Source organism: Corticium candelabrum, chromosome 3 (genome assembly GCF_963422355.1).
Source record: "Corticium candelabrum chromosome 3, ooCorCand1.1, whole genome shotgun sequence".
Lineage (NCBI taxonomy): Eukaryota > Metazoa > Porifera > Homoscleromorpha > Homosclerophorida > Plakinidae > Corticium > Corticium candelabrum.
The window spans coordinates 1869593-1884740 of NC_085087.1; the positions used below are offsets into that span (position 1 = coordinate 1869593).

The 15148-nt window shown below is 42.2% G+C and overlaps 1 protein-coding gene across 1 annotated transcript; it reads left to right on the forward strand.

Moving 5' to 3' along the window:
• The first annotated feature begins 4120 nt into the window (after nt 1-4120).
• Nucleotides 4121-15128, forward strand: LOC134177071 (uncharacterized). The gene is made up of 5 exons (XM_062643774.1): nt 4121-4263; nt 4484-4527; nt 6458-6591; nt 14699-14759; nt 14820-15128. Exons 1-4 carry the CDS (start codon nt 4121-4123, stop codon nt 14741-14743), a joined length of 366 nt encoding a protein of 121 aa, XP_062499758.1. The 3' UTR covers nt 14744-14759; nt 14820-15128.
• The last annotated feature ends 20 nt before the right edge of the window (nt 15129-15148 follow it).

The window sequence follows — 15148 nt, forward strand, 5'->3', positions numbered from 1 at the left end:
TGTGTGTGTGTGTGTGTGTGTGTGTGTGTGTGTGTGTGTGTGTGTGTGTGTGTGTGTGTGTGTGTGTGTGTGTGTGTGTGTGTGTGTGTGTGTGTGTGTGTGTGTGTGTGTGTGTGTGTGTGTGTGTGTGTGTGTGTGTGTGTGTGTGTGTGTGTGTGTGTGTGTGTGTGTGTGTGTGTGTGTGTGTGTGTGTGTGTGTGTGTGTGTGTGTGTGTGTGTGTGTGTGTGTGTGTGTGTGTGTGTGTGTGTGTGTGTGTGTGTGTGTGTGTGTGTGTGTGTGTGTGTGTGTGTGTGTGTGTGTGTGTGTGTGTGTGTGTGTGTGTGTGTGTGTGTGTGTGTGTGTGTGTGTGTGTGTGTGTGTGTGTGTGTGTGTGTGTGTGTGTGTGTGTGTGTGTGTGTGTGTGTGTGTGTGTGTGTGTGTGTGTGTGTGTGTGTGTGTGTGTGTGTGTGTGTGTGTGTGTGTGTGTGTGTGTGTGTGTGTGTGTGTGTGTGTGTGTGTGTGTGTGTGTGTGTGTGTGTGTGTGTGTGTGTGTGTGTGTGTGTGTGTGTGTGTGTGTGTGTGTGTGTGTGTGTGTGTGTGTGTGTGTGTGTGTGTGTGTGTGTGTGTGTGTGTGTGTGTGTGTGTGTGTGTGTGTGTGTGTGTGTGTGTGTGTGTGTGTGTGTGTGTGTGTGTGTGTGTGTGTGTGTGTGTGTGTGTGTGTGTGTGTGTGTGTGTGTGTGTGTGTGTGTGTGTGTGTGTGTGTGTGTGTGTGTGTGTGTGTGTGTGTGTGTGTGTGTGTGTGTGTGTGTGTGTGTGTGTGTGTGTGTGTGTGTGTGTGTGTGTGTGTGTGTGTGTGTGTGTGTGTGTGTGTGTGTGTGTGTGTGTGTGTGTGTGTGTGTGTGTGTGTGTGTGTGTGTGTGTGTGTGTGTGTGTGTGTGTGTGTGTGTGTGTGTGTGTGTGTGTGTGTGTGTGTGTGTGTGTGTGTGTGTGTGTGTGTGTGTGTGTGTGTGTGTGTGTGTGTGTGTGTGTGTGTGTGTGTGTGTGTGTGTGTGTGTGTGTGTGTGTGTGTGTGTGTGTGTGTGTGTGTGTGTGTGTGTGTGTGTGTGTGTGTGTGTGTGTGTGTGTGTGTGTGTGTGTGTGTGTGTGTGTGTGTGTGTGTGTGTGTGTGTGTGTGTGTGTGTGTGTGTGTGTGTGTGTGTGTGTGTGTGTGTGTGTGTGTGTGTGTGTGTGTGTGTGTGTGTGTGTGTGTGTGTGTGTGTGTGTGTGTGTGTGTGTGTGTGTGTGTGTGTGTGTGTGTGTGTGTGTGTGTGTGTGTGTGTGTGTGTGTGTGTGTGTGTGTGTGTGTGTGTGTGTGTGTGTGTGTGTGTGTGTGTGTGTGTGTGTGTGTGTGTGTGTGTGTGTGTGTGTGTGTGTGTGTGTGTGTGTGTGTGTGTGTGTGTGTGTGTGTGTGTGTGTGTGTGTGTGTGTGTGTGTGTGTGTGTGTGTGTGTGTGTGTGTGTGTGTGTGTGTGTGTGTGTGTGTGTGTGTGTGTGTGTGTGTGTGTGTGTGTGTGTGTGTGTGTGTGTGTGTGTGTGTGTGTGTGTGTGTGTGTGTGTGTGTGTGTGTGTGTGTGTGTGTGTGTGTGTGTGTGTGTGTGTGTGTGTGTGTGTGTGTGTGTGTGTGTGTGTGTGTGTGTGTGTGTGTGTGTGTGTGTGTGTGTGTGTGTGTGTGTGTGTGTGTGTGTGTGTGTGTGTGTGTGTGTGTGTCTGTCTGTCTGTCTGTCTGTCTAGTGCATGAGAGGAAAAGAGAGACGACTGTGCAGTGTTGAGAAGTTGCAACAGAGTTTATGGCTCTCATTTTTCAGAGCCAGTTTGGATGCAGATGTTGTACCCACAGTGTTGATAGCTGCCAGTCACGGAGATTGCTGCATGTCCAGAGCGTCAGGGTGTCTTGGAGCATGCGTTTCACCATTGACTACATTAGTGCATCCAGCTGTTCAAAGGCAAGATCAACATCGTTCAAGATTTTTTGTTCTCAACTGCAGGAGAAGCAAGTCACCTGAAATGAAACAATTAAAGTAAGTTCTCTGTGATGTGAAGCAGCAACAGTTTCATCAAGTGATCATAAGGCTATTTTGTTGGATGTATTGCCTGTTAATACAGATATATATGTTTCAGTGTTCTCCTCTGTATCCGTGTCTTTGTGAGCCATTCGTGACCTTTCTGCTCTTCCTAAGAAACATGAAGATCCGGTCATGGAGAAGGCGTGTGCAACACTTATGGAGAAGACTGAGCAGGAAGCATGTTTATGCAGGACAAGAACAGAAAGTTAATTAAAGAAGGTATTTGGTGTTTGGATGATGCAGCTAGAGATGGCTATAGAAGCTGTTTAATTGTTGAACTTGTGTATGTTTGTGTAATATTGTTGTAATGTGCATGTTTAGATTGCTGTTGCTGGTGATGTATGTGTGGTGGTGGTGGTGGTGATGGTGGTGGTGGTGGTGGTGGTGGTGGTGGTGGTGGTGTGTGTGTGTGTGTGTGTGTGTGTGTGTGTGTGTGTGTGTGTGTGTGTGTGTGTGTGCGTGTGTGCGTGCGTGTGTGTGCGTGCGTGCGTGCGTGCGTGCATATATATATATAACTCATTATTCGTATGTAATATTATGTTATATATTTTACCCACTAACAGTGGGTAAACAAATCACACATACTCCCACATAACATTGCCAATATTACAGATGGCTAGTCTGTCCAAATCAGTTTAGCAGTATACCGCCAAAGACTAAAAGAAAGTTGTTGCAATAAATGCTGGATAGCTTTAGAGACCGTTGTCCCTGTAGTTATACGTGGCAGCTCTCAATCCTGCATCTTTGCACCATTATGTCATTGGTCCTCCCATTACTTCTAAGGCTTGTGGCACGTCAGGTCTGAAAGGAATCAAATGGCACGGCTACAAGAGAAGAAGCAGAAAAGCCAATCAATCATTTTCTGAAAGATTCAAGTTCAGCTCAACACAGATATAATCCTTTTGTCATGATGAATCACCTGGTATTTAATTGCTTCAAAGTGGAAGGCCGAGACGACATGTACATATTTCCAGCTCTGTTGCCTCCTAGGGATCTGTCTCTCAAAGAGATGAGAGTAAGAAAGTGTATACTATGTTGGTCGACATCAATTGTGCACGAGTCGGACTACTATCTTCAATTTGCACTACAGTAGATGAATAAGCACAGCTGTGGAGAGATGGACTGATCCTATCACAAGGTGATGCAGTTTGTAATCCTGTTGCATGTTTGGTTCCCATGGTAGATCATGTTGGTTTTTTGACTTTGTATGTCGTAGAGGTAAGGGAATGGATACGAGAATGTGTGTTTCACTGCTCGACACTGTCGTGTCTCTTTGGAGAAATATGTTATAGACAGATACAGTCCAGGCACTAAATATGAGAATGAATGTCTGGACAGAAAGCATTTAGAAGAACACAAAGAACTGAAACAGTCACATCGTCATTCCCAGCAGCAACGTACATGGGTTGCAGCCTCACCCCTTCGATTCCTTGCATTCACATTAGCACCATGACGAGCCAACAAGCAAACCATGTGTCGATATCTACACATCTATATGCTCATCGTTTAGTCTAACTGCAATTTGTATGTATAGCAGTGTTTCCATCTCTATCTTCTCGGTCAGTGTCGACATGAACTCAAGCAGCTCTTCACACACAACCAGCACGCATAAGAGCTGTCCAATCACTGTGAATTTCGGATTTGGAAGAAAAACATCTTGGAAGTTCATTGATGTCCATTTTCTGCTTAGCAAGTTGGCCAAAATTGCCAACATTTTCTCCTTTCAATGCTTGACAGAGGTTTTACACACAAAGATCATAGACATTGTTTCCATTGCAAGATCATGCAGTGCAACTAACACTTGAACGGAGTTTCTAAATAAAGAAAGTGTTTAGTATTGTTATTGTACGTCAAACTTTACAATTTTTATAATAATATAGTGTACCGTACTAGTGTTCAAAGCTTTGATCAAAATTCAGTTTCTCAGAAATGCAGCAACCCCACAATAGTGATTGCCCTGTCATGACCACTACCTGTATGATGCGATAAAATAACAACTAGACTGTATGTAACAAACGAGCACGCGATTTTCCTATCACATGCTATCGGTATCCCGGCTTCTATCCGGGATCTCCATAGTAGTGAGTTTGCGTTTCTGGCTTTTGCTAGCCAACCCAAGAGGAGACGTTGACTTTCACGGTACGAAGAAGATGAAATTGCAATTGCTCATCTTCATCATTAGGTAAGTAGTCTACTCAACCTCGCCTTTGTTTGGCTGTTGTGACGTCTCAAACATGTGGGTACAGTGACCGGTTGTTACGTTTTATTGAGATCAATTTGCGCAACAGGTTTTCATGCAGTTCTAGCGTTGGTTTGCGTATGATTGTATTATAGGAGGCTAGCACTGTCCAGTGTGTTTGTTTATACACTGACTGTGTGCTCATGCATCTATATCTCTATAGGCTCATTGCTGACAACATGGAAAAAGGAACGAGATCATGCAGTGGTAAGGCAAGCAGTTGTATGAACTTGCAACCTAGCAGTAGTAGGTGACAAATAAAGTGTTTATATAAGGGCGGACTGTTGCGTAATTTCAAGACAATCTCAGTGATAATTTATAAATCAGCATCAGGCAACTCCAAATACATTATAACTGTCTGGTCCGAGGATGTTAAAAATAGTTAAAGCAAGCCCTTCTGCTTAGACCATCACGGCTGTTTTGTAAGTTCTGCGGGTTGATGACCTGGAATAATGTTTAGCCACTGTAATATAGTTGTACATGCCCTGTGCTTGACGCTCTCAACACCACTGGAACAGCCAGTGTCTGACGAGGCTAAGTGTGGCTTATCTCCAGCAGCAAATCACTGTACTTTGTCAACTTCTCAGCATGTTTTTGTGTGGTGTGATAGCTCAGTTGGTTAGAGAGTCTCCTTATGGAGTGTTTTATATCCGGGACCTTGAAGGTTTGCAAGTTTAAGTCATAGTAATGGCGAGCTATGGCATAATTTCCTAAGCAAGAAACTAACACAAAATTACTTCTCTTGACTCAGGAGTATAAATGAGTACAGTACCAACAGAAATACTGGGAAAGAAGGTAGCCTACTTAGGTAGCTGCTGCAGGACCCATTGGAAGATTGGCCTCAGGCTGAAGGGGCATTCCTGGGTAAATATGACCGGTCTTCAGTCTGATTCTTCATCATGTTTTCTAGGGATGTTGTCATCAGCAGGACAGCTGATATCACTGACTGAAAAATATGATGCAGCTGAATAGCTCGTTCTCTGCACCGGCAGCTGGATTACATTATTAGTTTTAATGAATTTAATGTTGTATGCAAATTTATGTTGCATGAATTTGCCATTCTGAGAATTTATCATGAAGTAAATCTCGTTCACATGCATGTTTATTTCATTCTGAAGAATTAGCAGCAGGACAGAATTTTCATGAAGAATTTTGTTCAGAGTTATATTGTATTCAATTATATACCGTTCTGAGAAATTATCAGGGATCCTCTGGACCAGTATCTCAAAATGTACGCCATTACAGATCCCATTCTTTGCCCAGGCTGATTAGATTATTGATTGTTAGTTAAGTTAATATACCCTGTTGAAGACAAATTAAATATAACCAAGTGTCCCGTTTTGCGAAATTAGCGGCAAGTGTCCTGTTTAGAATTTTATATCCGGGCAACAATATCTTGGAAGTCATGTGCAGTTACTCACACATGTATAGCCTGACATGCGTGCTGTGAGAATTCGAATCTTGCTCTTCTTGAATTTTTGGTAGAATTTCTTAGACACTCTCCCCGTGTAGCGCTCGGTGCTGGAAATGCTTAGGTTGAATTCGGTGCAAATGCAATCAGAATTTGGAGAGAAACGCAAGCGCTAGAAGAGTGGCTTCAATTGGCAAGAAATTGTCGATGGCTGGAAGCTTTATGAAGGACAACAATGTGGACAGTCCACATGAGACTGGTGTGAGGATGCGTCTGAATGAACCAGAATGTGTAGCGTTCGCGTTGTTGAGAAATTTATGCGGGGTTTGACCCCCGAGAGGAGACCCCACACTGGAGAATTTCAGCCACGTCACTGTCGGCCTGGACAGGTTTGGTGTGTGCAAGCCAAATTTGGCGGAGAGCAGACGAGGGGCAGAGGAGATACGGGTTGCCACACACACACACACACACACACACACACACACACACACACACACACACACACACACACACACACACACACGCGCGCGCGCACACACACACACGCATGCACGTGCACACACACACACACACACACACACACACACACACACACACACACACACACACACACACCAGCTCTTCTTTGTAATAATTATATGGAGATATGATATGATATGTCACTATGAGATATACACCCCTACTGACCTCATGTTGATTTGATATGTTGTCATTGTTTATCTTTAGGTCAGCTCACACTTGCTCAGTGTTTGAAGTGTGGAGGTAACTTACGTGAATGTGACAATCTGATGAACGACTGCGTTGGGATATCTAAATCGTTCCTTCATGCACGTCATCTTCATGTGGCTTTGTGGCTGCAGGTTACTACTGTACTTTATGTGTGAAGTGTGAGCTGGACATGCTAATTATTGTTTGCTCGTGTGAATCAGTCATACTTGTATTTATCACGTGTTAGTTAGGGGCCCCGTCTGTAATTATCGAATGATTTTTAAATCCGAATAACATTAGAATTTCTTCTTACCCATCCCCCTACTTAATACGGACAGCTGTCCATAGCTGTCAAACAATTTATCCATCCATTGTGTCATACATGCGCTGATGTAATAACAACATCTTGTCAGCAGTTGACAGGAATCAATCCCAACTGCATTCAAGAAGGCTATTTCTGGACTTTCACTAGCGAACCCACTAGCTACTTTGTCTTGCTGTCTGCGTATGCACGGGATACTGAAGCAATCTTACTAGACCCATCACTATGTGAGCGTGAATGTTTTGGTTCCGGTTCATTACGTTGCCAGAAATAACCGGTCTTAGCTGGCTTCTTGCTGGCACTGTGCATTTCCTGTTGGACTCCCAACGTTGTTATCTAGCATGTTGTCTCTAGCCTTCCTGTCCTTTGAATATTTGTCACACCATTGCCCTTGCCCGCAGCTGAAGTTGTTACGAGTATGATGACCTGCATCTTGCTGCCACAGACTCTCTTTTACACGTCGGTAATCGCTGTCATCTTTGCTGCATTGGAAGAAAGGCTCTCTTCCTCTTTGTACACCAAAAAGAGTAAGCTACTTTTCACCTTACTGACATGTGAAATCTGCGCATAAGCAATGTTCGAATGGTCTCTAATTCGAACAGCCTGTTGACCCATTGTCACCCACCCACCCACTTTTGAACGTTGTTAGGATTTAAAATCATTTGATAATTACGGATGCCTCCTTACAAGCTGTTGTTTCCTTGCCTGTTGCTTAACTGGGATGTTATTTGATTGAAGCAGGGAATTTGGATGAAAGTGAAAAATATCTGAGAGAAGCTTAAGACTGCAGAAATGGTCGAGAGAATGTCTCATAAAAATGAGAAGAATTATGAACCAGTAACCTAGCTTGTCTTTGAAGCTGTCTACATTGGATAAGTGAAAACCATTCTGACAAAATCTCTAGTGAGAATTTCTTCATTTCTTTTTATCACATCTTTTATGGTTGGTGTTTTCTGCATTCAGCATTGATTTTATAGGAAGAGTGCTTAAATGCTGCAGACTACACGTGTGCCCTTGCAGCTGCTTTATATGAAGCTTTTTGAATGTTAGCAAGCAGCCCAGCAACATCAGTCAGAGATCAGAAGTTTCATATTTGGATCGAAGGTTAATGCTGCGACTATGGATTTTGATTGGCAGTTAGGGTACTTTTTCTGTCTGTTTGTCTGTCTGTGTGTCTCTCTGTTTGTCTGTCTGGTCTGTCTGCCTGCCTGCCTACCTGTCTGTCTCTCTCTCTGTCATCTTCATATAGTTAATATATCACAATTTAGAGTACATGATGACTATTACAAACCTCTACAATTGGTCATTAATGTCCAAGCTACTTTTATCATTATCTCTTCCAAGGTCACAAGGCCTGGAAACTTATAAAAACTACTCACATTACATATATTTGATGTCCTTCTATTTTTTTATATATTCCTTTCGAGTTGCATTGCTGTAGTTGAACAGACAGACGTTCTCTCCAGTATGTTTTAAACTGTGAGCTGTTGCCGTTTCCACACTCGTCTGCAGTCCTTAGAGAGAGCTGATGTAAGTATATCTGCCTGTTGCCCCCAACGTCTACAATGTTCAAAGATCAAGGCACTAATCTGGCTGCTTTACTAGGGAGATGTTTATTACTGTACTTCTCTGCTTTATTTGTTCTCTTCACAATGCTGCACTCCTTCTGTTGATGCTGAAGAGAATATGACTTTGCTGCGCTATGGGTGAGCCAATGACAATCCAGATCTGTGTTTGACCTTGAACTGAAATCAAAAACTGTGGTGTCTGGGCGATTGTCAGATTTTATGCAGCGATGTTGTGGCTCTCGTCTGTGATGCACCTGAAGACTTCTCAGGCAGTCAGACCATACATTTGAGATACACTCATGGGTCCAAATTGGACCCCCAACCTATTTGCATGTCATGAGATGGTACCCCAAACCGTCCAGGTAAGAGCTGCAATCACACTGTTTGATATAGCCATTAAACGGCATAGATAAACCCAATCTCAAGCAAGCTGCCAAATGAAAATTGCGAGAAACTAGTGCGTGCTTACTTGAGCTGGGTATAACATTCCGCCATGCTCCTGCTCCCTTGCCCTGTATGGATCTTAACTTTACTCCGTCTCTCATGCAACTGACTGTCTCGATCACAGAAGATATCTCTGCCCCAATAACCTCCTGAGTCAGCTTGCGTTGTAAATTTGTTGGAATTGCAACAAGTCTGTAAGATCTTTCTCATCACTACAAGCTTTATGCAAAGACATAGATATTGATCCTCTACAATCTTTTGAACTGACAAAAAGATCCAAAGCAAGTTGAAGGTCGGGATAACGAATAAGTAACTCTTTTGTTGCCTAAACCCAAGAAGCAGCAAAACAGGATGAGATGTAATAACATGAAGTCATACCAAATCCAGCAAATTTGACTGGCCGAGTGGCCTGTTTCCAGAACTATCAAGAATATTGCTATAACCCATCAAGAAGGAAAATGTGTCTCTAGTTATCATATCCTGAATCTCAGCAGCAGGTTTGAACAATTTGGGGAACATAGACCATGCTAGATGGTTCAAACGAGGAACATGACAGTACCTCAATAGTAACATTGCGCTCTGCACATCACCCAACTTCTACAACTGTTCACAAAGTTGTTTTCCTGATTCCACTTATTGACAACAGACATTAGACACATACTGGTTGTTTCCAATGGGAGCACCAAGAATAATTGTATCATCAGAAAATTCTGAAATTTTATTAGAAACAGATCGAGAGGATTTTAGGTATCCAGAAGGAGAGTAGACCTCACACTTATTTGTAGAAATTTGAAGGCCTATGCTTGAGAAAGCAGATTTTAGAACTTCCAGGGAAGACAAGACTTTGTTTTGCAATCCCACCAAGAAGACATTGTTGAGGTATGCAAGAACTGTGACAGACTGGAACTTGTCCTTCAAACTCAGATAAAACCAAATGGATGCCTAGTGTTTTCTAGGCAACTCCCAACTTAGGTACGAGCTGTTTAATTTGCGATCAGAAATTTTTGAGCTGTGATTGAAATGTAACAGCAACAGGGACCTCTCTGAAAATATACGGCGGTAAGAAGAAATGCAGTATTGTACTATAATTCCTAAGACTTAATAATTATTTCATTTATCCAAAGCGATCATTGAATGAAATGCCAGGGTTTCATCTCATGTAAATGCAGCATCTAATAAAAATGGTTTGTTCAAAGTATAATATGTAAAATCAGTTTGAATCAGTCATCGTTCAGAGAATGGAGCGCCTCAGGGAAGTATTGGTTGAAGATAAGGCCAACTAGGGTGGAGACTGCCATATAGTATGAACTTGGCTGTAATACATGTATAAGTACTGAAAGAGCAACTCGTCATGCAACGCTGACTATTTGTGTCAGTCTCTGCTCCAAGTTTGTAATTCGGTGTTTATATATAGTGCAATGACAGGATAATCTGATGGTATCAAAGAACTAACAGTAAACAGGTTTACTATAGAAATAAGTGAGGAAGACTTTCAGAACAGCTTCTAAGAGAAGACAAGAAAAATGATAACAAGGGCTAACACACACGCCTGGTTCCTGTCAGTATTCTTTGTTGCAAGCATCTAGGCGGACCTAAGGCGTGCCATTGGTAGGAAGCACGTCGTATAGTGCAGTCTAATCAGGATAAAGTTGCTCTGTTTAGAAATCTGGCCCCTCTTAATGACGTGCTTTTGAATGATATCTGAATCATTTTGTAGGTGCTCTACTCTAGATCTGGAGACTTTTCCATGGGTTCTCTATTCTTTGAACGGACCTAAGCACACCTGGTTCATACAACAGGCTTGCGTACAGGGAGGCAAAACTTGCATATCGGGAGGCAAAACTTGTGTACATGTACGCATAAAATGTATTGTAGGAAAAACACTGAATGTCAGTTGAGAACAAAGCAGGTCGCAGTGGGTCCCCTTTGTGAATTCCTTCCTCTGATGGAAGAATAACAATAGAATTGCCTGTCTGTCTGTCTGTCTGTCTGTGTGTTTGTCAAATCTTCATATAGTTTTATACATCAAAGCTAATACAGGTGAAACTAAGGTAACAGCTAATGAACAATAAGTGTCACAACTACAACTACAGATTACACAAATACGTAACAAGTTTGTCTGTCTGTCTGTCTGTTTGTTTGTCAGTCAGTCTGATTGTGTGTCTGTCTGTCTGTCTGTTGTCTCATCCCATTTAGTCAGTTTCCACGGTTTAATTGATATACCAAGGTTTGACCTTCTGTTTAAGTTTACGACATGCAGCAGCAAAATTCACATTAGTACTTTCTGTTACAAATGTCTTGAAATGCCTTTTGTTGCTCTTTTACTCTCTGGTGCAAGATGAGCAAGAAAGACTGGAAGTTTGTCTGCTATATGACTACGTAGTGTTTCAAATTGATTTTGTTACTTGCTGTAGTTAGTATAGTTATAGCTTTTATGCTTTACTGTGGTAATTAGTATACTGTATTTCCGTGAATAGTGCCCGATGGGGTACCATTTTTATAGTTATGAAACATGGGGCATTATTTGAGCATGGGCACAATTTGAGCATGGGTCATTATTATTTTGCAAGCACAGAGACAGTTGCATTGTTTGTTTGCATACCATCACAGTACACAAACAAACTACCTAATCTAATCTTACAGTACCCCTGACTACTCTTGCTTTTACTTGAGTTGTATTCCTGTTGCATACGTTGAATCTTTATCGTCAGTCAGTGGTTCTATCTGGGTGTTCATTTTAACTCAAACGTACACATTGATAGACGTGCATGCATTTTACTGGGTTTGAATACCATCCCAGTGGAGCACTAATTTAGCATGGGGCAGTATTATTTCAGTTAACGACGTTTATCTGTTTTATTGTTACATTAACTGTGTAGCAATAGCAGCCTAGATCTCTGTAGATTTTTCTGTTGCACCACAGCTCATGCCTGTGTAGGCAGTGCTGCAGTTGTGCTTATGTAAGATGTATGTATGAATAGATCACTGTCTGTCAATACATATGTAAATACTAATAGGCAAAGCAAGTATATAATAAATGTTCTAGTATAGTCAGAACATCTAGTCCTCATCATTCGTCTTTGTTCTCACTCACCTAACATTGCTGTATCAACACTAACCACAAGCGAAGACCCACACATACACATCTGTCATCAGTCACCTGATACCAAAAAAGAGGCAGAGGTATGTTTTCAAAGTGCTGTCTGCACGCTTAATTGCTATCCCGATCAGATTGCAATCCAGTCTGGTTTAATGTGGACACGTCTTTAGTCTAACAGACTGAAAATTAAACAGTATGGTGGTGGTGGTGGTCTCTCTCTGTCTCTCTCTCTCTGTCTCTGTCTCTCTCTCTCTCTCTCTCTCTCTCTCTCTCTCTCTCTCTGTCTCTCTCTGTCTCTCTCTGTCTCTCTCTCTGTCTCTCTCTGTCTCTCTCTCTGTCTCTCTCTGTCTCTCTCTCTGTCTCTCTCTCTGTCTCTCTCTCTGTCTCTGTCTCTGTCTCTCTCTCTCTCTCTCTCTCTCTCTCTCTCTCTCTCTCTCTCTCTCTCTCTCTCTGTATTTCAATATTTTCTAATCATAGTACAACACGTGAATTTAAAGGCGATATCTTACAATGTCTACAGTGAACTGTCCATTACAATAGTATTGTTCTTGAACACAGTTCAAGAACTTTGCTACTCTTAACAAACTAACTGAAATCTAAACCAAAACATCTAGAACTAAAACCTAATCTAGAAATAGCATTCGGTTCTTTTTGCTTCTTGCTAATTATTGTATTTACTTTGTTCTCGATAATGCATACATTTTCTTTCTGGAGACTTGTTGAAATGCGGCGATGCCAAAGATTCTTGAATTGGGCAGAGTTTATTTGTAAACACATATGCGCCATGCGAGATGCCTCAGAAAGAGTGGATTCTGCATCCTGACCCCAACGACCAAACACTTCTATTGCAATAGGTCTGAAAAGGTGTCCTAGATCTTCAGCTTGTTTTGAATATTTAGCTTGTTTTCTGTTTTCTTGTTTGGAAGCGGCAAAAGCCGCTTTGTTGCTGCTTCCTGAAATGTTTCGCACAGCACAGGGATGAGTAATAGTAATGTCCAGGAGAAGCTTTTTGTCATCTCTGTAGTTATATATAGCAATGTCTGGTCTCTTTTTGTCAGCAAACTGTGATGTAAGTTCTTTTCTGCATTGAAGGTCTACTGCACACAACATTTGATAAAACTCGTCTAGAATGTGATCATGTCTGAAAATTGGGCCACCTCCGAGTTTACATGTTAGGAAATGATATCCTTCTCCATCAACTTCATGATTACAGCTTGACGTACATCTTGGAATATTGCTAAGTTGTGGAAGAGGGACTCCTAGTCACATGAGAACTGCTGTCCGAAATTGGGCAGAAGACATCGTGTAATGCTGCAAACTAGGGATCGCATCTAACCATACTCCAGCAACAGGTCCACCACAGCTTATGACTCTCGCTTTTTCTTGTTTACAGCTGCTGTTCTGAAGAAAAGTTTCAAACTGTTTGTTTTTGATGACTGAATGAAGTTTTGATTGTAACTTCTGTGGTATTTCTGGTAGCTTGTCTAATGAAGGAGGTAGTGTTTTAGTTTATGGGCAAATATTATGTAGATTTTGAAGGGCCAAACTCAAGTCCATGGAAATGGGAGCCGAAGTCTCCAAGGCACTGCAAATATCATTGCAAATGCTCTCAAATCTGTTGTCTCTGTTGGCTAAATTACTTAGAGTGCTGGCCCAAGCTCCAAGGAAAGCGGAATTAGTGGTAGAAATTGCCGTCGCAAGACCGAAGCCACCCTGTTTAAGACTCAAGGCAAGCTGCTGATAGTTTCTGTCTGATAGCTTGTAACCTATTATGTCTTCGAAGCAAGAGAGGATTTGCTTGTCATGTTGAATGGCTGCTGCTTTGATCAAACGAGGGGCTACTGTACGAAGAAGATGTAGAATACTCGAGACTCCGCAGTAACGTAAGAGAAGTGTAGAAGATTGAGCATCTTGTAAAAGGGGTAGTCTGGATAACAAAAGTTCTCTCTCTCTCTCTCTCTCTCGTGCACGCGTGGGCATGTGGTGTGTGTGTGTGTGTGTGTGTGTGTGTGTGTGTGTGTGTGTGTGTGTGTGTGTGTGTGTGTGTTTGTGCTTGTGCTTGTGTCGTCTGTAGCTCAATTGGTTAGAGAGAGCATTTGGAGAATGGAAACATCCAGGACTTTTGGGTCATGTACGGCATGGGCACAGGTATCTTTCCTTTGGCAAGGAACTTGCATGCAATTACCTCTCTCGACTCAGGTGTATAAAGTGTGTGTGTGTGTGTTGTTGTTGTTGTTGTTGTTGTTGTGTGTGTGTGTGTGTGTGTGTGTGTGTGTGTGTGTGTGTGGTGCTGCAGCTCATTTGGTTAATTAAAGAGTCATCGAGCACATCCGGGACTTTGCAGGGTTGCAAGTTTAAGTCACAATGATGGCAAGCTATGTCATAATTCTTTAAGCAAGAAACTTACACACAATTGGTTCTCTTGACTCAGGAGTGGGGCCCTAAGCAGCCATCAGCTATGATGTGACATCATGCAGCCACTGGGGTCTATCTAGGTGAGACTTTGGGTGCTCGATCACACCACAGTCGGTTTCACAAGCCGGTGCTCTTGTGAGTACCTGGCCCGGCTCCAGAAGATTGCTAGCGTAGGCCCAGAGTTTCTCCTGAATAGCGCATGGAAGCCCAGCTGTTAGCTGAGGGCGTGACCAAGAAATTGGCAGCTTCAGATGTTTAGGATTTTTAGGTGTCCGTGTGCGCGTGTGCGTGTATGCATGTGTGTAAGGAGAGCACTTTTCCATCGTGGATGTTTGCTTTAGTATAGTAACCAAAGGAAGTCACTGGTAGGTTTAGATATTTCTGATACTGATGATTAGTATATGTTGTAGATATTGGATCTGGAATTGATGCAGAACAACAAGACAATTAATTAAGCCAATGACAAGTGAGGTATTATTTTATTGAGCTCTCTAACATGTAACACTATGTTTTGGTAATTGTTTACTGCAGTGATAATATACCTGCAACAGAGGTTGGTGAAAGGCAAGAAGAAAATGTGCAATTGAAGATGGAAGCATTATATGTTGTAAAGGCAGAAATTTGTACCACGTTTTTCACCTTCCTCTTCTCTATGGACAAGATAAATGACCAATAAAAAGATAATTATTTCTTTGCCCAAGCAGACTGTAAAAGCATTGGATATGTGGACAAAGAAATCTGTTGTAATTAAACATCTAAATTAGTTTCAAGTGGACTCATTTCTGTGTTTTGTGATTGTGAATATGTACAAGGATATTAATTAATCAATTAATTATATTACCACGTGGTGATAACGTGCA